The sequence below is a fragment of the Tiliqua scincoides genome, chromosome 2, assembly GCF_035046505.1.
Source record: "Tiliqua scincoides isolate rTilSci1 chromosome 2, rTilSci1.hap2, whole genome shotgun sequence".
Classification (NCBI taxonomy): Eukaryota; Metazoa; Chordata; class Lepidosauria; order Squamata; family Scincidae; genus Tiliqua; species Tiliqua scincoides.
Genome location: NC_089822.1, coordinates 5552762 through 5575750, shown reverse-complemented (window position 1 = coordinate 5575750; position 22989 = coordinate 5552762). Strand labels below are relative to the sequence as shown.

General features: G+C 46.5%; 2 protein-coding genes and 1 pseudogene across 2 annotated transcripts in view; 2 read left to right on the top strand and 1 right to left on the bottom strand.

Moving 5' to 3' along the window:
- The window catches only part of EPG5 (ectopic P-granules 5 autophagy tethering factor), a 69622-nt gene extending 61705 nt beyond the window's left edge, over positions 1 to 7917 (top strand). The window contains exons 43-44 of the mRNA XM_066615176.1: positions 3543 to 3657; positions 5387 to 7917. Of these exons, the coding sequence (XP_066471273.1) occupies positions 3543 to 3657; positions 5387 to 5569 (298 nt within the window). The 3' untranslated portion in view covers positions 5570 to 7917. The remainder of the gene's footprint in view (positions 1 to 3542; positions 3658 to 5386) is intronic.
- Positions 7918 to 12471: 4554 nt separating this feature from the next.
- SIGLEC15 (sialic acid binding Ig like lectin 15) lies at positions 12472 to 17586 on the bottom strand. Its single transcript, XM_066617842.1, has 3 exons — positions 17205 to 17586; positions 14485 to 14844; positions 12472 to 12506 (listed from the first exon to the last, which is right to left on the bottom strand). The coding sequence occupies exons 1-3, from the start codon at positions 17584 to 17586 to the stop codon at positions 12472 to 12474; spliced, it is 777 nt and encodes a 258-aa protein (XP_066473939.1).
- Positions 17587 to 19751: 2165 nt separating this feature from the next.
- LOC136642979 (5S ribosomal RNA) lies at positions 19752 to 19871 on the top strand (annotated as a pseudogene).
- Positions 19872 to 22989: the final 3118 nt, after the last annotated feature.

Here is a 22989-nt window from a genome sequence, read left to right as displayed (position 1 = left end):
CAACCACTTAACTTTCATCCAGGATGTTCCGCTTTGTTCTTTAACCATTATTGAACATGAAGGTGGCGCATAACATTAAAAAGGTGGCAGAGCAGCTTTTAAACTGATCCCTGGGGGAAGGCCGACAGGAGCCGAGGGGCATCCGGTTCGGGATGGGGAGGTTAGAGAACAACAAGACAAAGGTAGGGTAGGAGAAGAAATTGGGAAAGGTAGGGTGATGGGATGTGATAGACGGTTTGGCACAATGAGAGGATGCGGGGACAAAGGAGCGAATAAGCAGCCCATCCTGGGGCATTCCGTGTATAAATGCTTTTATGCGAATGCCCGAAGTCTACGAGCAAAGGTGGGAGAACTGGAATGTCTGGTGACAAGGGAAAATATTGACATAGTGGGCATAACGGAAACCTGGTGGAATGCGGAGAATCAGTGGGATACCGCAATCCCGGGCTATAAACTCTACAGGAGGGACAGGCAGGGGCGTGTTGGAGGTGGGGTGGCCCTTTATGTTAAGGAAGGGATAGAATCCAGCAAAGTAGAGATTGAAGGTGGGTCCGACTCCACCGTAGAATCTCTGTGGGTTAAATTACCAGGCTTGTGCAGCGATGTAATACTGGGGGCGTGCTATCGTCCTCCAGACCAGAAATCTGATGGGGACCTTGAAATGAGGAAACAGATCAGGGAGGTGACAAGGAAGGACAGGGTTGTAATCATGGGGGACTTCAATTATCCTCATATTGACTGGGTCAATTTGTGTTCTGGTCACGATAAGGAAACCGGATTTCTTGACGTGCTAAATGACTGTGGCTTGGATCAGCTAGTCACGGAGCCCACCAGAGGACAGGTGACTCTGGATTTAATTTTGTGCGGTACGCAGGACCTGGTTAGAGATGTAAACGTTACTGAGCCATTGGGGAACAGTGATCATGCTGCGATCCGTTTTGACGTGCACGTTGGGGGAAGAATACCAGGCAAATCTCTCACAAAAACCCTTGACTTCCGACGGGCGGACTTCCCTCAAATGAGGAGGCTGGTTAGAAGGAGGTTGAAAGGGAGGGTAAAAAGAGTCCAGTCTCTCCAGAGTGCATGGAGGCTGCTTAAAACAACAGTAATAGAGGCCCAGCAGAGGTGTATACCGCAAAGAAAGAAGGGTTCCACTAAATCCAGGAGGGTGCCCGCATGGCTAACCAGCCAAGTTAGAGAGGCTGTGAAGGGCAAGGAAGCTTCCTTCCGTAAATGGAAGTCTTGCCCTAATGAAGAGAATAAAAAGGAACATAAACTGTGGCAAAAGAAATGTAAGAAGGTGATAGGGGAGGCCAAGCGAGACTATGAGGAACGCATGGCCAGCAACATTAAGGGGAATAATAAAAGCTTCTTCAAATATGTTAGAAGCAGGAAACCCGCCAGAGAAGCGGTTGGCCCTCTGGATGGTGAGGGAGGGAAAGGGGAGATAAAAGGAGACTTAGAGATGGCAGAGAAATTAAATGAGTTCTTTGCATCTGTCTTCACGGCAGAAGACCTCGGGCAGATACCGCTGCCCAAACGGCCCCTCCTAACCGAGGATTTAAGTCAGATAGAGGTTAAAAGAGAAGATGTTTCAGACCTGATTGATAAATTAAAGATCAATAAGTCACCGGGCCCTGATGGCATACACCCAAGGGTTATTAAGGAATTGAAGAATGAAGTTGCAGATCTCTTGACTAAGGTATGCAACTTGTCCCTCAAAACGGCCATGGTGCCAGAAGATTGGAGGATAGCAAATGTCACGCCTATTTTTAAAAAGGGAAAGAGGGGGGACCCGGGAAACTATAGGCCGGTCAGCCTAACATCCATACCGGGTAAGATGGTGGAATGCCTCATCAAAGATAGGATCTCAAAACACATAGATGAACAGGCCTTGCTGAGGGAGAGTCAGCATGGCTTCTGTAAGGGTAAGTCTTGCCTCACAAACCTTATAGAATTCTTTGAAAAAGTCAACAGGCATGTGGATGCGGGAGAACCCGTGGACATTATATATCTGGACTTTCAGAAGGCGTTTGACACGGTCCCTCACCAAAGGCTACTGAAAAAACTCCACAGTCAGGGAATTAGAGGACAGGTCCTCTCGTGGATTGAGAACTGGTTGGAGGCCAGGAAGCAGAGAGTGGGTGTCAATGGGCAATTTTCACAATGGAGAGAGGTGAAAAGCGGTGTGCCCCAAGGATCTGTCCTGGGACCGGTGCTTTTCAACCTCTTCATAAATGACCTGGAGACAGGGTTGAGCAGTGAAGTGGCTAAGTTTGCAGACGACACCAAACTTTTCCGAGTGGTAAAGACCAGAAGTGATTGTGAGGAGCTCCAGAAGGATCTCTCCAGACTGGCAGAATGGGCAGCAAAATGGCAGATGCGCTTCAATGTCAGTAAGTGTAAAGTCATGCACATTGGGGCAAAAAATCAAAACTTTAGATATAGGCTGATGGGTTCTGAGCTGTCTGTGACAGATCAGGAGAGAGATCTTGGGGTGGTGGTGGACAGGTCGATGAAAGTGTCGACCCAATGTGCGGCGGCAGTGAAGAAGGCCAATTCTATGCTTGGGATCATTAGGAAGGGTATTGAGAACAAAACAGCTAGTATTATAATGCCGTTGTACAAATCGATGGTAAGGCCACACCTGGAGTATTGTGTCCAGTTCTGGTCGCCGCATCTCAAAAAAGACATAGTGGAAATGGAAAAGGTGCAAAAGAGAGCGACTAAGCTGATTACGGGGCTGGGGCACCTTCCTTATGAGGAAAGGCTACGGCGTTTGGGCCTCTTCAGCCTAGAAAAGAGACGCTTGAGGGGGGACATGATTGAGACATACAAAATTATGCAGGGGATGGACAGAGTGGATAGGGAGATGCTCTTTACACTCTCACATAATACCAGAACCAGGGGACATCCACTAAAATTGAGTGTTGGGCGGGTTAGGACAGACAAAAGAAAATATTTCTTTACTCAGCGCGTGGTCGGTCTGTGGAACTCCTTGCCACAGGATGTGGTGCTGGCGTCTAGCCTAGACGCCTTTAAAAGTGGATTGGACGAGTTTCTGGAGGAAAAATCCATTATGGGGTACAAGCCATGATGTGTATGCGCAACCTCCTGATTTTAGGAATGGGTTAAGTCAGAATGCCAGATGTAGGGGAGAGCACCAGGATGAGGTCTCTTGTTATCTGGTGTGCTCCCTGGGGCATTTGGTGGGCCGCTGTGAGATACAGGAAGCTGGACTAGATGGGCCTATGGCCTGATCCAGTGGGGCTGTTCTTATGTTCTTATGTTCTTATGTTGTGGTCAGCTGAACATTCTGCTGTGTCCTGAATTCTAATTTTGCACATAATCACAAGCATCCTTTATAAAAATTTCCAACCATGTCCTAAATTGGCATCTTGGCTCATGGCAGAGCACCTTTCATCTTATCTGAAATGTCTGGTATGGGTGCAATATGAGGAAGGAACTGTGTGTTTTCTTTCATGGCTGCTCCACCTCGCCTCTCTCAGGCTAGTTCTTACCGCTTTCTGTTCTCATTGAAGATTCCGTGTGGTGGCCCGCAGTATGTCCGCATTCCTGTTGGTACAGATCCCCGTGGAGAATCAGATTCGACTGAGGCCTGGCGTGGAACTGCAGCTCTCTCCTAAAGCTCATCAGGTTAGATTCAGTTACCTCACCCCTTCACTAGTCAGTTTGTGTTTCTGGCATCCTGCACAGGCTTTTTGTAGATGTGACTTCATGCTACAAGTAGTCAGGTTCTCCAGTAGTTCTACTGAAGTGTTCAAAAAACCCAGGCCCAGCATGCATATATGCCTCAGCTGCTGAGTTGCTGTCAAAGTTTAGCATTGTGCCTGTGGGGAGGGGAATGGGACAGGTTTGGACACCAGGTCTTGAGATTTTCAGCACCTGCAGATCTATGCTAGACAGTACTACAAGATGTGCTGGGTCCAAGTGTGGGTGAAATGAATCCAGACTGGATCCCTGATTGGGCTCCAGTCCTGGTATATGGCAGGTGGGTGAAGAGGGTGAACCTACTCACTCACTCAAGAGGGTGAAGAATAGGCCTGATCTCATGGAGCTGGTAAATGTGTCTAGACTGAACTGCTTTGGACTGTAAGGGTAGTGACTCATGTACTTGAATGGTTCTTCAAAGAGAAGCAGAGGAAGAAGGCCTAGCTCAATTTCAGTGAATAAGAATATTTTGTTCTTGTTGTGAAATAGTCTTCCATGTGAGCCCAGATCTGTGATCTAAATCTGCAGTTCTTAAACTCTCAGGGAGTTTGAGGACCGCAGTAAGTGCCTTCATGGGAGCGGGGAAGGCAGTGATGTGATCCCCAGGATCAGGGGCTGTCATACACTTACCAGTCACTGCAGCAGCCTCCCGGGGGTGCAGGGAGCCCTGCGCAATCCTGCGCAGGGCTCCCCAGCCTTCAAAACGTGAAAGCGGAGCAGTTGCACCCCACGAAACTGGAGAGTTGCGCAGGGATCCCTGCACCCCGGGAGGCTGCTGTAGGGACTAGTAAGTCCCTGCAGTGACTTAGCAGTGCGATCCTGGTGAACGCATCGCCGCCTACCCCCACCTCCTAAGGGGAAAGAGTTCAGGGCTCTCAGGCTGGGGCATCGTGACGCCCCAGTTTGAGAAGCCCTGGTCTAAATGCTCCACTCTGGGTACAGTTTTGTTTTTATTTTTAAAAATGGACATCTTTCAGTATTATTTTTTCAGGGCATGTAACAGTCAATGAGGGCAATGGAATTATATGTCAGAATAACAAATCGAATACATGAAAACAGCAGAGGCAATAGAAATACAAGCACATCAATGCCACAGAATGAAGCCCAGTCCCATTGGCAGTTAGACAGTAGCATATAAATAAGGAAAACATAAAGTTACAAAACTTTGCATGATGACGACAAAGAGGCAAGTGTTCATTTCAAAGGCAGGGTCCCACAGCTGATAAGGCCCTCTCCATCATCATGTCGCCAATTTCTGCAGATGGAGACATCTGCAGAAGTGACCCCCCCCGCCATGATGACTTCAGTATGCCAGCAGGTTTGCGTGGGCCAAGGTGGACCCTCAAATTTACCATTTTAGTGAGACATTTGGATATGATGGGGGGGGGGGATAATTCTCCTCCATGATGTACTCACTCAGGGAATGTAGGACTGCTATTATCTCTCAGCCTTGGCCTGAACCTTCCCCATCTGCAACATGGGGGGTAATGGACTGACCTTGCAAGACTCCTGAGAGTGCTTTGAATTCTCTGAAGCACGGCTCCAGTACATGTGCCAGCTGGTTCCCAGCTCCTAGCCTGCTGCCTTCAGCAAGAACACTCAAAGACCATGGGGTTCTCATTCACTGAGCCATTTTTACCTTCTGTCTCTGCAGGCACTGAATGCCCTCGACGCCATGGCTTCAAACAAGCAATACGCTGAATACCAGGAGCAGCTTTCCCAGGCCTCTCAGTTCATCAAGAACTCTCACCATTGCCTTCGGGACGGGACTCGCCTTCTGGCTATCCTCATCAACACCCTCTACCCAGAAGTGCATCACTTGGATGCCATACGGTAGCAGTAAGCAAGCAGAGGAGGCCAGGCCCTGCCCCTTGCTGCAGCTGTGTGGCTTCTCCCCAGTTTACAGTGAGCACTGATGTTGCACAAGTAACTGTTCCTCACAGGGTAGTTCTTTCTCAAGAGGATGGGGTGAGGGTGCAGGTAGGGCTTGTTTGAAAAAACAGGCTTGGACTTTCATGGCTTGAGTTTCTGCTTTGGTGAAATACTTCTGTGGCTTCTTGTGTAGTCTTAATGAACCGATCCAGTATGAAAGCCTCCAGTGTGTGCCTAGTTGAAATGAATGGGAGCTGTGCGGGAGCACTGCCCTGGCCTTGTGCTACTCCTGTTCCCTTCAATGGGGCTTTGCTCGCCCATGGGACTTCCACGCTGGCCTGTTCTCTGAAGACTTGAGAGCCAATGTTCACCATTTTGGAGATTTTACAGTTTATCTTTGGGTGTGGTGTTCAGCACTTTTTCATCTCATTTGCTTTTGTGCCTTTTTCTTTGACTGTGACTTTCATAGACTGATGGTCTGGACTCAGTGGTCACGTCTGATCGAAACTTTGGACCAGTCTTGGATTGCTGCTTAATTCTTTTCTGGCTGTTTGCGACTATTCAATATGGTGGGAAAGAATCCTGTGACCTTTGCAAGTGACAGAAACTCATATATTGTTGTCCCTTCTATAAAGAAGAAGCTGGATTTGTTTGTTTACAGTGGGGGAAGTGGGGAGAGCTTTCCTATTAGTTACAAAACTTGTAGCTTACAACTTATCATGTGCTTTGAATAAGTCATTCGTTTTTATGTTATATTACTTACAAGGAAAAAGTTGCAAGAATCACAGTTTTCTAGATTTTGCTTAAGAGAATGTACTTAAAATAGTTGAGTTGGGAACATTTTGGTTTTCCAGGAATGGCACCTTTTGTCTGATCCACATATATTGGCAGGGTAGCAGGCATTTGACATTCAGAGGTCTCTTCTTATCCTGGGGCAGGGTGGTGTGCAGCTTGAACACTTTCTGCTCTGCTCTTGAAATGTTTTGGATTCATTCTGTCACAAGTTTAAATTAGGTTACTGTATTCCCCTTTGCCCTCAACTCAGACTACGAAACTGCAATTCCAATAGGACTGACTTCTAGATTGGTGTCATTAAGGTCGGGGTCTTAATTTTAGACAGGAGTCTTGACATGGCATCTTCTGAATATCTCTCTGTCAGATTTCTGGTGCCACTCCAGCACATTCTGTCCTTAATTGATTGCATTCTCCCATGATAGGAAGTACACCCTTGTTTGTGGCATTTTTATTTACCAGTGTAAATAACCTTGGTCCTTTAAAGCTGGATTTCTGGCTCAATAAGCACTGATAACTTATTTTGCTTCCTTTTGAGTGCATTTTGAAAGACTTCCTCTCCCCCCACCCCCATCCCTTGGGGATACCCAGGTTATTTAAACCATTACCACAAAAAAAACACCTTAGATGTAATCCACTAAATGTAGATTATGTGGATGTCAGTTCATTTCAGGCTGCAATCCTGTGTGTACTTGCCTGCACCTAAGTCCTGTTGTACACACAGGAGCTTACTTCTAGGTAAACATGCTTAGAATTGCAGGGCCTAATGCATTCATGCAAGCTGCACCAAAATGATCTGAGGCATCAAAATAGTGCTGCTTTGAAGAATGCACCTCAGCTTGTCACCATTTCATTATTTTGTGGAACTTTAGTTTGTGGAGCCTTCCATACATCACTTGGGAGTGTTCACTTTTGCATTTGGAACTCATCAATAAAGTGGGTTTGTTTCTGTTTGAAAATGTCATCATGTTTTCACCCCTTAAGCTCTGCATTACCAAAGCACAGTTTTCCCACCTAGGTCTCTTCCCCGACTGATTTGCTGTTCCAGTAAATGATGTCATGTTAGTGATCCGTTTCAGTTAATTATCTTGGGATTCACAATTTCTGCAAATCATTTTGCCAAATTATGCAAATAAAGTCTTTGCAGCAAGATCTTCAGAACTCACCTTGTGGATTAAGCTTCCAGGTATGACTGTCAAGTTGCCCCTTTGGTGCACAAAGTCAGAACTATCATGGGGAAACAACTTCAACTTTTGGAAGGTCTTTCTACAAACCTCTCAACTGGGAAAAAACTGCTTTTTTAAAAGAGATGAAGCAAGTAAGTCTTCTAGGATCTTTTACCCAGCTCAGTGTTAATTAAAAAAAACAAAAAACTGTGAAAATGTGGAAACTTTATATGTGCATCTGGCATGATAGTTTTAATATGGAAGCTATTATTCTGGCTGTTGTTTTTACAGGATGTGTGTTTATGATGATTGTGACTGCAAGGACCATGTGAAATAAACAGTGAGAAACACTGAACTGTCATTGAGACACTTCCTGTATGGTCTGTTTTTCAGTTGGGATTCTGGTTGCTGTGGGTAGAGGAAGCATCAGATGAGGGGCTTCCTGGATCAGCCTTGTAACAAGGATGGGCTAGAAGGGCCTTTGTTCTGATCCTGCAGAGCTCCTCTTAAATTCTTATGGAACCAGTAAGGGAGGGGCATAAACAGTTTTGCACACGAAGGGTCTGATCCTGCCAAAGTGAAACACTTCTCAGTTGTGTTGATTACGACTGGAGAATTAAGGTGAAAACTCTTTCATTGAAGCCACTAGGATGTGAAAGGCTTTAACATTGGCTGGATCATCCCCCTAATTGGTAAAAAGTCTCAGGATTTCACAGTGTGTAGGGGTGGATGGATGGATTGTGACACCACTGGAGACAAGAGGGAACAGTGGGTTGTCAGCGCCATGGCTGGATGTGGGCCTGCTTTCCTCAAGCCAAAGATGAAGAGGCAAAGGGGGACGTAGGAGGTGAGATGTTGATAGGTTTACCCAATAAAGTTGGCATTGGATCAGAGGGTGTGTTTTGGAACTACCACTATATTTGCCACAACCACATTGCCATTTATTTTAAGAGAGCATCTGAACTGATATTGTAAATGCATTATTTAATGGAAACAGAACACTTAAATGAGGAATTCTCTTGTGGAGGAGGGTGGTTTGAGCTAGCTTGGTCTTCTCAGTTGCTCCACAGGAAAGTCCTCCCATTCATTGGAGTCTTGTTGGGGGAGGAAGTCCCGTCCCCCCCGCATTGGAGAACTTCTGGAGCTCTGCTCCTTCCATCTGTTCTTCAAGGCCAGAATTCTTTCCCCAGTCTTCCATCCCTGGCATAGTAATTAAAGCTGGAAGACAGCTGGTTACTTTTCAATTAAAATTAATTTACCATTAATTTAGAATAATTCTAAATTAATTCAATATATAGTTGATTCCCCCCCCCCGGTTAATTTTGTATATATTTGACTTTCATTTTCTAATGAATTTACACAATCATTTGCTCCTCATCTTTCACTGTCTCTACCAAAATGAGGACATTTTCTTTGCATATTTTATACATATTAATACTGTACTAAAAACAGACATATATAGTTTTTAAAAACCTGTAAAGAGTTTACAAACATCTAATTTGGCATACCACGTACAAATACAATAGGTGCTCATTGCAGAGCAAAACTGACACTCTAAAATATGAATGTTGAATGCTAAAATTACAATTTGCTTGGATGCATTTTCAGCACGAGTCCTCTTCTGTAACTTAAATATGGTGACTCCTCTCATGTTTGTAAATGTAGATACATCGAACTGGACTGTTGTTATAACTAGTGCATCTGCTTTAGTAGGTCAGAAATTATTTTAATAGTTAAAACAACAACATATGAAAGCTAGAGCATATCGGACACTTAGGCCTGGTCCACAAATGATGGAGAATGGAATGATGGAGTTATGAGGTGGTAGAATGGACTGTTTCCCATAACACCATAAAAATGCAAATTCTCACACTGTTCCCCTCTAGGCTTGACTTGCATCTTTCTTCCCACTGGTTTTCCATCATCTTGGCTCAGGCCCCCCAGTTCCATCCAACATTCTATTGCCCAACTCGTGTTTCTCTTGCTACCCTGATCACATCACACCCCTCCTTAAACCCCAACATTGGCTTCCTGCCTGCTCCTGGTCCTTCCCTTCAAAGCCTTCCATAGCCTTGCCCCGCCTCTCTGCGTGTCCCACTCTGTTCCTGTTTGTGACCTTTGCCTCTAGCTCCCTCCCTAGCTGATTGAATGTCTGCTCCCTCAAACAGCTTTGCCCCTTCCCCTTTATCCTCAAAACTCCTGGATTGTTTGCAGGATACCCTTCTTCCTTACTCCCTTGAAATGCTTCCTCAAAACCCTCTTTTCCTATGAACTCTTTGTTCCTAAGCCTAAGGTCACATCTGTAAAACAATAGGAGAGCCTTCCCCTTCTACCCAGCCACCACCCTGATCTCTTTCTTCCTTAAATCTATTTCTCAACTGTAAGCTCTTTGGGGGAGGGAATCTCTTGTAAAGCACCAGGGCACTTTGAGGGGGCTGTGTAAACAAATAACTAGATGAATTCCAGTGAAGTCCACATTGGACTACGTAAATGCAAAATCCCTCCTCAAGTATAAAAAAATACTAGCACATCAGGGAGAAGGTTCTGCTTGTGCCCTGTTGTGCTAGTTTTTTATTTGATTGAACTTTTCTTCACCAAGGGGAGCATTCAAAAGTTGTTATGGATTGAAATGGTATGATCCATTCTACTACCTGAGAACTCCTGCCACTGCTTGTATGCACCAGCCTTACTTTCTTCAAAAAAGGGAAAAAAGCTTAGAGATTGGTAACATGAAAAGCACTACAGTGGGAAAGGGATGTCTGGGTAGCAGAGGTGCATCTAAATAAAAAGGGTGTTGCTTGGGTGTGCCCCAAAGAAATGTACATTTTAAAAGTAAGGCATGACAATAGAACCTGGATGGATGCACACAATTTGGACACACTTATGCAATAGTTGCATGCTGTGAGTCACTCCCCCACCCCACAAATATGACCAGTGGGTGCAGTCAGCACAACTCCTTAGATTACTGCTGATTTTGCCCATCTCTGTTGTTCTGCATCAAAATGTCTCTGCCTGATGATGGACCTGTGTTTCATTGGACAAAGCTGGAGATCACCATATAGTTCAGGATCTTTAACTCTGTGTTGCCATTGATTTATTGCGGTAGACTTTGGCTGATGGATTGGATCCTGCGACTGAAGTTTTCGTATGCAGATTCCTGGGATTGTTGCCTGCCAACCAGAGTGTCAACAACGTTAGTGCCAGTTATGGAGAACAGAACAGAATGTATCTCCCAGCTCATGGTGGAAAGGTGGGGTGGAATGCTTTCTAATAATAAACCGTTGCCTTTTTTGTTTTTTGTTCAAGGGCCACTCTTGAACTTACTGCCTCCCTCCAGAACTCCTTTCTGTGTCTTTTCAGTTTGTAAGTTTCTAATCTGTAAGTTGAAAGGCAGCATATCTCCTTTTTGGTCATTTTTTTCAGTGCTTGTGATCTGAATTTTAGATGGGTGTGAGCCACTTCATGAGACATTTTTTGGTTGGAAAACCGGGTTAAAGATAGATCTGAGGAATCCACTAATTCCGGCCTTTGCCGCTGACTTAGGCTGAAGGCAGCCAGTTGCCCTCCCAGAAGTATTTTTTCCATCAGCTTCTGTTCACCGAGGGCCTGTGTCATGTGTTACTCATTCCTGAAATAAAGCTCTGGAGGGCTGAGTCCCTGCAGATGCTCAGCAGTTTCCACTGTGAACTTTCAAGGTTCTTCCTTATTTCTATTGGGGCCCTTAGCAGGAAGGGCTGCCTCAGCTCTTCCCAAGCTAGACAGCAACGGTGCTGATCCGTCTGCACTCCGTGGCACTGTGCGTTGCTAACCCCCTCGGTAGAAGTCCCACAGACAACCTATGGGGAGACTGTAAAATGGTGTTTCGTTGGGTGCTATGCCACTGCCTGCCTCAACCCCACAAACCGATTGCCCTTCTTGCGTTTTGATTAAATTAGCTTGCTTATTCCTCTAAGGGCTTTGCTCAAACCAGATTCTGAAATATCCTTTGGGCACAAAAGATGGCATGTCGCTCAAGCAGATCAACTCAATAACTCCTGACAACTGACAGGGCAGGCCAAATGCCTTCCCTGCTGATGTGCCAGTCTCAGCTCCTCCCACTCTCTGAAGTGGAAAAGCGGGGGGGGGGGGAGAACAGAGCAGAAGAGGAAGTGTGGAAGAGAAGAACCACTTTAGCCCACCATTCTCTCTTCCATGCTTCCTCTTCCACTCCATCATGCTCTTTCTTTTCCAAGCCAGAGAGTGGAAGAAATAGCAGCAATAATGGAGGCAAGTGAGCAGATGGAAGCCAGCCCTGCATTAACGCAGAAGACATTCAGCATAATTACAAAAGTATAATTCAGTCCTGCAGAAAGGAGTTCAGAAATCAGAAGTCCTTCGATGCAGGGTGTGTATGTCAATGTGTTTTGTTTGGGTGGGAACAGGTGGGAGAGTAATGCTTTCACTTGCAACGCCTCCTTTCTCCCATGATTTCCTACTCCAGCACACATGTTTCCGGTGTTTCATCACAAGTTCTTGTGATAGACTTATAGGTTGAGACTGCGTGGTTCAGTGGCTAATGTTATGCTTCGGAGCCGAGTTCAAATCCCGCTCTTACCCTGAACTTTAGTCTAATTTCCAAACACAGAAATAGCATATAGTGTAGATTTTGCGTGTCACGTAGCGGGGTGGGTGCAAGTGGCAGGTTGTATGCCGCAGTGCTCTCAATGAAAGAAATTCCCTGCATGTGGAAAGTCAGCCTGCCAAGGAGGCTTGCACATCAAGCATTGAAGCACCAGCCCTAAGCACCAGTCTCCCCAAGTCTCTCCACTCCCATCCCAGAAACACCAAGAATACTGTTGAAGCCTATCTTGACAGTCCAGGCTAGAAACAAGCTTATTTTTTAACTTAAAAGCAGAGATGGGAGAGTTGCTTACCGTGAGAAGCTGGTTGGGGCTGTAATGCTGTCTGTAATGCGGAGAGATGAAAACAAGCAGAGAGATCTGTTAGTTTTTTTTCACTGTACCATCGTGAGGTTTCAAGTGAGCAAACACTGACAAATAGCAAAAGCCCAACTCCTTAAGAGGCAAAGCAGCAGGACCTAGAACACTGCCTGACGCTGTCTTAGGTCTACCTAAAACAAACAAAAAAATACCACCCGAACCCTTACTGTGCTACTTGTGAGCTGTTGTGAAATCTGGGAGTGTGAGACTGTGAGTTTTCATGGCAGTGCACAGAGAACATGGAAAGAGGAACAATCTGCTTCTCCCGCCAGAGGTGGGAAGCAACTCATTGGGGCTTGCACTGATGGCAGGGTGGAGTGAGGCAGTGGTGGCAGGATTTTGCATGCCAAATCTGCCATTCTCAGTCTACTTTAAGCCAATGTGCTTGATGTCTCCAGATTAAGCCCTGTGCTTTGTGGAGCCGTGGGAAGCAGATCCCCCACTCCCGCAGCCAGGTTCTCCTTGGGTGGACTGATGGCAGGCCGAGTGGTGTACCTGCATATTTCGCCCACCCTACTCTTACTTCCAAACAGGCTGGCTCCTACCTGCTCCTAATTCCAAATGGCTTGAAATGGGCCTCCCAGGAGCAGTTGGCAGTAATCACATCAGTACCAACTATTTCCGGGTGCCAGGCTTCACTTGTAGCACTAGAGCTCTTCTTGCTGTGACGGCAGTAGCCATGGCTGTTTGGTGCGTGCCCCCTGCATGGAGAGGGTGGTGGCACTGGGAATGCCCTGCATTGGGCCCTGCTACTCCTGGGGCTGACCCTGCTACCACCCCCTCACAATTTGCCACTGGTGCAGCCCGCATCAGGTGGCAGCATGGGTGGGCTTTCAGTTGGTAAAGGCCCAGTTCTCACTATTTCATGCTGTTTTCTGGGCTGTATTATTATCATTGCAACATTTATACTGATTGTCCTTTGAGGGACTCAGGTGGCTTCCAATAGCAATACAAAATACAAGCAACATAAAAATGCAGTCAGAGGTAGCAGCACACTAAACGTTATAAGAGTAAAGTGAGTTCAGGAACCACTTGTTTCAATAGCTTGCTCTTCAATAGCCGTTGGAACACTGGCTAGTGAGAAATATACCAGAGGGCAGGGAATACCACAGTTTGGGGGACACCACTGAGAGGGTCCTCTCATGCATCATCACCAACCAAATTTCAGAGGAAAGTGGGTCATGCAAGAAAGCCTTTCCACCTGGACAGGTTAATTTTTTTTTTGGAGGAAGGTGGTCCAAAAGACCACCTTGGCACTAAGCCATGCATAGCTTTGAAGGTGAAAACCAGCACCTTGAATCATGCCTGTAAACAAACTGGTACCCATGAAGCTGAAACAACAATGACAAGACATGATTAAACCACTTTGCACCAATCAATAGCTGAGCAGCTGCTTTTTGTACCGGTTGAAATTACCGAATAGTCTTCAAGGGCAGTCCTACAGAGGGCACTTTGCAGGGTGACTAAGCCATGGGTCATCATGGCCAGGTCTACCTAAGACAGAAATGGATGCAGTTGGCACACCAGCCAAACCTGGCTAAAATTACTCTGGGCCACAGCCACTGCCTAAACAGTAGGTGAGGACTCATAAGTTTTAATGCACCTCCATCTCAATATTTTGTGCATGTGGAAAACTACAATATAAGAGGAATGGGCTCCAGCCCAGCTATATACAGGCATATTTTTGTTAGACAGGTCACTAATCTTCCTCTTTAACTGACTGGCAACTGAGGCTGAGAGGGGCTCTAGCTTAGCGGTTAGAGGTCATGTTTTATATACAGAATGTCCCAGAGTTCATCCCTGGGCTAGAACATTTGTGTCTGAAACGCTGGAGAGATGCAGCCAGTCAGAGTAGCCAGTCCAATGGCCTGACTACGAGATGTGCTTCTGATGCTTATAGGACTTTTATGGTCTTCGCTGGTTTCTGAGTGAATGGTACCTACCTCCCTTCCAGAAAGCACCAACCCCTAATATCGCCACCAGTCCCAGGAATTTAATTCCTAAGGCCACAAATAAGAGGACCAGGATCCACGAACCGCTCCCGGCTTTGAATTTATAGAAGTATACAGTCCCTTCCGCTCTTCCAAGGCTGTTTATAGCTGTGCAAATATATTTGCCATCATGAGTCAAGCGCTGGAGCTCCTTGGTTATCTGGTGGCTTGAGCTCAGGACTGAGGACATGTTGCTGGCCGGAGGACCAGTCCACGTCAAGGTGGGGAGTGGCTCCCCTTCAGCTGTGCACTTTGCGTAGAAGGAGTGGTCTTGGCGGGTCAGGACAGAGATGTTCACTATCCTTGGGGAAGCTGCCGAAGTTGCGGTATATAAACCACCGTAAAAGCAAAAGGAAGACAATATTAGTTTGCAATTCACATGGCATATCTAGTATTTGTCATTACTTCCCTGTCCTTTTTCAGATGAATCAGGGTCGCTTCACATAGAGATATCATAAAGTACTGCTCGCATAAAAATGATCCCCTGGAAAATCTGCCTGCAAAAGAAGCTTCCTAGTGTTTCAGCCAGGAATGAACCAACCTGCCACTTGCCCAAGGAGTGCTGGCACTGACATTTTGGAAAAGAAGTTAGAATGAATACTAGGATTCCTCCCAAGAAGAACCACCTGAGAATTACCAAAGGAAATTTTTTGGGTCATGAAATTGACAGGGCAGATTAAGCTACATGTATTAAGGGTTAAACAAGCTGCTGGGGGGGGGGAGCACTGATGTCCAATCACCATTACAGCCACACCCCTTGGCATTTATAAATCAGGCAGCAGCCTCTAAAATGTTTGGGAACCACTGGTCTATGCAATGCTGTGGTCCTGGCTGTGGGTGAATAGCAGGAGTCCCAACACTGTATCAGCCCAGGGCTTATTTGCCCAGTGCTGTGTCTTCTGAGTCTCAGACCCAGAGACCTAAGGTGGTGGAGCCTGGGAGGTAAGGGCGACCTGAAGATCGAAGGCAGCTGTTGCGACAAGGGGGTGGAGAAATGTCCTCAGGGGTGGTGTTACCCAGAATGCCACTTGATGCTGTTTCAGGTCCACTGGCTCTGGTTGGCAACCTTCAGTCTCGAAAGACTATGGTATAAGCCTACAGCACCCAGTATTCCCAGGCGGTCTCCCATCCAAGTACTAACCAGGCCTGGCCCTGCTTAACTTCCGAGCCCTTACCATGTGCCTTGTGCCCTGCCACCAAATACAAAAATGCAGAACTTCTGGTTTCATGTACAAGGACACCATGCGCTCATTCTCCCAGTCAGTGAAACCAGAAGTTCTGTACTTCTGCGTTTGATGGTAGTGCTTGAGGAGCAGGGTAAGGAAGGGAATGGTCTGCTTCTCGCTTGAGCAAGTGGGAAACAGATGGTAGTGTCTTGCACTAGTGGCAGGTTGGAGGAAGGCAACGGCAGCAGACTGAAAGGTGAAAGGCATCCCAAGTCCACTGCCCCCTTGGACTCCTTGCAATCTGCTGTGGATGCACCCTGCATCAGGTGGCCTCATGGATCAGCTGGCCGTGCCTGTCCTCTGGTCAGAGGAGGAAGCTGGCTGAGCCTGTTGCCTCGGAATGGAGCCCAATAGCCAAGGAGGTCAGAAGAGCAAATGACAAAACTGCTCTAGCAAAGAAGAAGATCTAGCCAGCCCTCACAATTCTGGTGGTGATTTACCTCCCCCCAGACAGCCTGCAAGGAAGGTTAAAGCTTGCAATCCTATAAGAATGGTCCTGGGAGGAAGCCCAATTGAATAAAGTGGGGCTGGATTCTGGGTAGACATGCACAGGATAGCACTGTAGGACTCTGAAATGTCATTTCAGCCCCAGGGAGCAGGAGTTGCCCCCACCCTCTGGAGTCAAATGCAGTGTCTGGCTGAGTTTTTGTTTTGTTTTTAAGCAGCACATGTGTGAGCCATATTGCACTTGTATCATGATGTCAAGTTAATAAGGTTGGCTGTTAATTGTCATTTACGCTTCCAGCTCCCTCCCAACCATTAAAAAAAATTTAAATATTGAGAACAGTTTCAAGGATTTTAGGGGAAATGAGGGTTGGTGATGACATGGGCATTAGCCAGCACAGTTTACTCTTTGCTGTATAATACTCTCCACAGTATGGGGAGGGGCTATCCAAGGTACTTGTGCTAAAATGCTGCACATCTGAGGGTGTCACCATTTGCCAGAAGGCAGAAAATGTTTGCTGTTGTTTAGAGAGCAAGAAGTGCCTCAGGCCATGCTGAAAAGATAGCACCTGCTTTCTCCCTCAGACTCCTCTGAAAAACTTAAAGGGGCAATCAGCCTTGATGGCAGGGAGCTCCTGAAGGTTGTCAACTTTTTAATCAGCCCCTGCTACTGTGCAGCTTATGTGCAGAAATAAAAGGGAGACAAACACCATGATGATGTTGATCTCCGTGCTGTGAAGTGTCGCCAACTGATTTCTGCTGAACGGGCTGATGTTCATGGCACAGGAGCGGGCAAGGCTGCTATTTTTCTGATTGGTTTTCTAGTTCTTAGCATCTCTTAAGCACCTGGCTCAGGGAAGATAATTAAATGAGGCCTTCTTAAGAATGCTGCAGCAGATGTGTCTTGAAAGACTGGTTTTCTCTGACCAGATCAAGGCCAGGTTTGTGCCATTTCCAAGCACTCCAGACACTTCACTGGATTCACATGCAAAGTTCTCTCACCTATAAGGTGAAGCCTGATCCCCATCCTGCTCTCATACTTGTCGTGCGAATCCCCAGAGAACTCCACTCGGCAGAAATATCTGTTGCTGTCACTCCAAACCAGGTTGTCAATTTGGAGTGAGAGATTGTTCTGCCTCGGATTCCCCAAGAGCTTGTATCGGTTGTTTGAGCCGATGGTGGTTTTGCAGAGGTCACTGGAGCCATGAGTAACGCACTTGAAAATGACTGTCCCGTTGTAAGGCTCCTTCACCCGCCAAATGGCTGTCAGCGTCCTGTCGTACGTTTTGTGTGGGTGTGTGAACGTACAGGGCAAGGCTGCTGTCTTGCCAATTTCACCAGTTACCTCCGAGGGGACGTGCATGGACCAGCCTTTGGAGGGCATCCCTAGAATGAAAGCAAGCACATTTTTACATTTATGTAGCCAGTGACAGATCACATGTTTTGCATGCATAAAGTCCATGGTCAAGCCCTTGCATGTCTGGTTAAAATGGATCTTGGGTAGCAGGACTGGAAAAGCCCTCCTTCTGCTGGACACCTTGGAAAGCCATTGACAGTGTACACAACTGAGCCAGAAGGAACAGTCCTAATCTGGCAGGCCTTAAATCCTTCTTCTCTCCTACAAAGCGTCTTTGAGAGAAGAAGGGAAGCATACTCCAGGAATAATTTCCCACAAACTCCAAAATGGACTTTTCCTCCATCAGTCTGTCATGGGTGTCCCCTCGGTGCAAGGAGCTCCAGGGACTTGGGGAACAAGTTTCTTCCCTTGAAGCCTTGGTTGCGGACTTGGAGAAGCACAGGCATGAAGAGAGAGACCACGGGGAGACCTCAGGCGGGCAGCTCCTCAGCTGCCGGTTAAGAAGTCTCAGGGCTGGAGGACATCATTCAGGAGAAGAGAGAAACGATCCCCCAGGGGGAATCCTTCCTCAGGGAACGGGCCCATATCCAGTCGCACTAAGGATATTCCTTGGTGGGAGGGGGTCGGGGACTTTTTGTAGTGGGTAATTAGATTGTCAGGAACGTAGAGAGGGGGGTTTATGATGACCACATGGTGACTTGCCTGCCTGGTGCAAAGGTTGCAGATAACATATCTCATCTAAATAGGCTGCTGGAGAGTGCTGGGGAGGAGGTAGCTGCTGTGATGCATGTCAGCACCAACAACATGGGAAAATGTAGCTGAGATATCCTGGAGGCCATGTACCTCATCTGGTATACAGTCAAATGCTTGCCCCCAGCTAAAGTTGCTTTGCAATGGAGAAGGGACCATTGGAGCACTGCTTCACATGGTTGCAATGTGTGCTGTGCTGCTCAGAGGTAAATGCAGCACTGCCACTTCATGTACAAGCCATCCTGTGGCATCCCAGTATTTAAAGGAGTAGAAGGGCATCAAGAACCTCCATGGCCCTGCCTAAGGCAGAATCACCCATTGATTCCAGAGCACTTCAGATCAAGAAGCACACCCACAATCGGCCATTCATTTCCACAAGCCTTTCAACCATTCCAAGGACAATGAAAGCAGGAGAACAAAAGTTCTCAAAGGTACTCACCGTTCTCAATGGTGCAAAGCAGAGATGTGAGACTGAGGAGGAGACTGAGGCCTGGCATCTTCTGGGCTCCTCCACTTTTCAGTTGTTTCCTCATCAGTAGACCCACCTTTTGTTCACATTTGGGGCAGTCGAAACACTAGGACACTATCACCCATCTTCTGAACGGAGGCAGCTTGAAACTGCTTCCAGAGTCCTGGAAGGAATGAGTGTCTCGGCGAGTCAAGTGATGGGACTTTTTGTTGACTGTGCTGTGATCACTGGAAAAAATATCGGAGAAGGAAGGAGCCGTCATTTGCATTTATTTCTTGAACAAGCACGAGGCCAAGTGTGGAAACGGCTCAGGTTGATCCAGCTCGTCTATGTGACTTGCTTACCACGTATCAGCCCCAAGTGATATGGACTATGGGGATGCGTGTGTCTGCTCCTTGTGAGGTAGGAGCAGTGGCCTAGCTAGACAGGGTGCAAAGCACTAAGCTTTCCACGGAGCCTCACCACGGCGTGCAAGCAGCCCCCCTCCTCCCCTACACCAAAACAGAGGTGTACACTGTTTTGCTCCCGATGCCCGGCATGGCTCCAAAGGGGGGGGGGCTGCTTGCACGCCATGGTGAGGCTCCGTGAAAAGCTTAGTGCTTTGCGCCTCCTCTAGGAATGCCATTGGATAGGAGAAACACAAATAAATGCACCACACAAAGAGAAAGAACAGAATTAATCCTCACATCTTAACATGCCTAATAGGCAGCAAAGGTTTAAACAGTCAGCTTAATAGGAAGCAACAAGATAATCCAGAAGTGTGAGAGTCACGGCTTGGTTGTGTTCTCTCTACGGAAAAGAGCCACACACAGCAAATCTCTGCCAATAATTCCGCTACTTATTGCTTACAACTCATTGGGAAAGTGCAGTGCATGAAGGCTGAGATCGTTGGGGAAAAAGAAGGTGGTGCTCAGATTGCGTGCAAAGTGTCTCCTCTTTTTAGCCCGTGGGACTGACTGTTCAGGATGCTACATTCTGCAGCAACTGTTACCCTGCAGATACCTGATCTTGTCTGATCTCGAAAGCTAAGCAGGGTCAGGACTGGTTAGTACTTGGATGGGAGACCGCCTGGGAATACCGGGTGCTGTAGGCTTCTACGACAGTCTTTTGAGACTGAAGGTTGCCAACCATTCTACAGCCTCAACAACTTCCACAGGCTTCTGCTATCAAACCGAAATGGTTTTCTCTAGTTTCTCATGTGCCCAGTTTCCTTTTGGGGTCTTCTGGGCTTGGCTCTTATAGAAGCCAATGTAACATTTGCCACCAATATTCCTGGCAGGTCTCTTGCGGTTTTCCTCATCTGCACTTTTGTTTTGCTGGAAAAGGCCAGTATTTGGACAAGCTCTTCTCCTGATGTCTTGGCAGCCCTCCTTTGGCTCCTCAATATAGAAATGTACAAAATAATTAATATGAAAATGACCTTCAGGTTTGTCCCTGTGAAGGCAGCTTGAGACTGTTTCCACGGTTAAGGAATGAGGTTTCACCACCAGAGGGCAGTGGTGCTTGACACTAGAGCAGTGCGCTTTCAGAGCCTATGTATAAAGGGAAGCTACTTTTCCCAAAAGGATGGTTTGTCAGGCCAAAATACTATATAGCAGTGGTTCTCTCACATTTAGCACTGGGACCCACTGTTTAGAATGAGAATCTGTCAGGACCCACCGGAAGTGATGTCATGACCGGAAGTGACATCATCAAGCAGGAAAATTTTTAACAATCCTAGGCTGCAAAGGAGTACGTCCCATTAACTGTCATTGTTACAAGCATAGTAGCTTGTTAAAAGTACAGGTCTGTAATATTTCCCCAAATGCAGTCACATAGCATGGTAACATCAAGTCTAATATATTAAAAATAAAATATTGAAATGAATGGGGACCCACCTGAAATTGGCTCGCGGCCCACCTAGTAGGTCCCAACCCACGGTTTCAGAAACACTGCTGTATAGGCAAAAAAGGGAATGCGGAGCCACTGTGCAGATTGTTCTATGGCAGTGCTTCTCAAACTGTGGGTCAGGACCCACTTGGTAGGTTGTGACCCAATTTCTGGTGGTCCCTCAGAGCCTCTGAAGAAAACACGGGTGACGGAAAGGTCAGATAACTAATTGTGTCAAGTCCTTAGGCTAGTCAAAAATCAGAGAGTTAACTGCCCTGCAAACAGCTGAGTTCCTGTAGTTTGCAAGTTTGTCTAAATATAGTGAGATGAAGGTTGGGTAACATAATTAAGCCCTTCAAGCCTTGAGGCTATTCATTAGGGCTGCAATCATTATGAGAAATGGATTGAGTTTAAAAAAAAATAAATAAATAGAATATTACTTGTACATAAATAAAAAAAAATGTAATTCTTTCTAGATCACCTTTTTTTAAAGTCTTGTAAAACTATGCGGGTTCCAATAAAGTGTCATTTGAAAAAGTGGGTCCCAGTGCTAAAACATTTCGGAGCCAAGGGACTAATGGAAAATAGTTCAAGACATCACCTCTGGTGAACAAAAGGCTATGTAGGGACAACAGTCCCCCCCCCCCTGCAGTTTAGGAATCTACAGGACTGGCTTTTAGGTTCTACAGACCTTGCTGCAGATTGGTCTGCAAAAAATTCACAGTGCATTTTTGGGGGTGTATAGGCAAAAGGTCTTCCTCTGGTTTTTACACATGGCCTATTTCAATGCATTTTATGCTGCTGTTTTGGTCATCGTATTTTGACACTGGTTTATCTTTATGTTGTTACCTGCCCTGAACAACTTCACATTGGAGGAGAAAGGCAGGATGTATCTTTTAAAATAACAAACAGCCCAATACTAGCCATGGAATACACTGAGAAACCACAAGAACCACCAGAATATCCTGCCAGCCACTACCATGGCAACGCCTCTGCCATTCTGTGGAGTTGCCAGTGGTGTAAGACCCTACAAATCTTACGCCACCAGCTGCACTCAGCAGAATGGCCATCAGCTGGTGTTAGCTGGCAATGGGGGCAAATCAAGGGTGGAATAGGGGATAAGCATGGTAAGGCCACACCTAAGCTAAGCAGGGTCAGGCCTGGTTAGTACTTGGATGGGAGACCGCCTGGGAATACCAGGTGCTGTAGGCTTATACCATAGTCTTTCGAGACTGAAGGTTGCCAACCATCATTAGAAAAGGTATTGAGAACAAAATGGCTAATATTGTAATGCTGTTGTACAAATCGATGGTAAGGCCACACCATGATGGTAAGGCATCTCAAAAAGGAAATAGTGGAACTGGAAAAGGTGCAAAAGAGAGCAACTAAGATGATTACTGGGCTGGGGCACCTTCCTTAGGAGGAAAGGCTATGGTGTTTGGGCCTCTTCAGCCTAGAAAAGAGACGCCTGAGGGGGGACATGACGGAGACATACAAAATTATGCACGGGAAGGATAGAGTGGATAGAGAGATGCTCTTTACACTCTCACATAACACCAGAAACAGAAGACATCTACTAAAACTGAGTGTTGGGAAAGTTGCTGGGGATCACATTGCTGCCTTCCCCCCACACCAGCTGCCTCGCCCCCTCCCCTGCAAGGACTTTCTGTGGTCCTCAAACTCCTTGAGAGTTTGAGAACCGCAGCCATAAGGGATCAGGCAGCCTCCAGAGAGGCTTTCTCTAAACCTCAAGGGGTCTTTTACAATAAACAAAGAAGTTCTATCTTTCAAGAACACACTACTTTCCAAGTGGATCTTTTTCTGTCTGGTCTTCATTTTGGCCATGTGGTCTCCAAAACTGAGAAAAAGCTGCAGCTGGCATCTTGTCTCCCACTCAGCTCAACACATCAGCTTTAAAGTCTTGCCGCACATGGAAGATTTCAGTGTTCTTGGACTGGCGACCTTCAGATATTGTCTTCGGGCTTAACAATGACTCTACCCTCTAGACCAGGGGTCTCCAAACCCCGGCCCAGGAGCCAGATGCGGCCCGCAGCGAGCCTCTTTCCAGCCCGCAGCCAATCTCTTGTCCCCTGAAAGCCTCTGGCTCACTCAACTGAACATGACCAGAACTGTGCTCTGATTGTGTCTGGAGGGTGTTCTGAGGGCCAGAGAGCTTGAATGAATGAGCCCATTCATTCATTTATTCACTCATCTAAGTTCCATCTCTGATTTATTTATTTAAATTTTATATTTAATTTTTTTTTCTTGTCCTCCACACCACGCTAGATATTTGATGTGGCCCTCTGGCCAAAAAGTTTGGAGACCCTTGCTCTAGACCAAAT

Coding starts and splice junctions, on each gene's coding strand:
- SIGLEC15 (XM_066617842.1), bottom strand. CDS start 17,586: ATGCCCTCCAAAGGCTGGTCCATGCACGTCCCCTCGGAGGTAACTGGT. Junction 14,845..17,204: donor GATCAGGCTTCACCTTATAG/GTGAGAGAACTT, acceptor CAACTTCGGCAG/CTTCCCCAAGGATAGTGAAC. Junction 12,507..14,484: donor TGGTGCTTTCTGGAAGGGAG/GTAGGTACCATT, acceptor TCCGCATTACAG/ACAGCATTACAGCCCCAACC.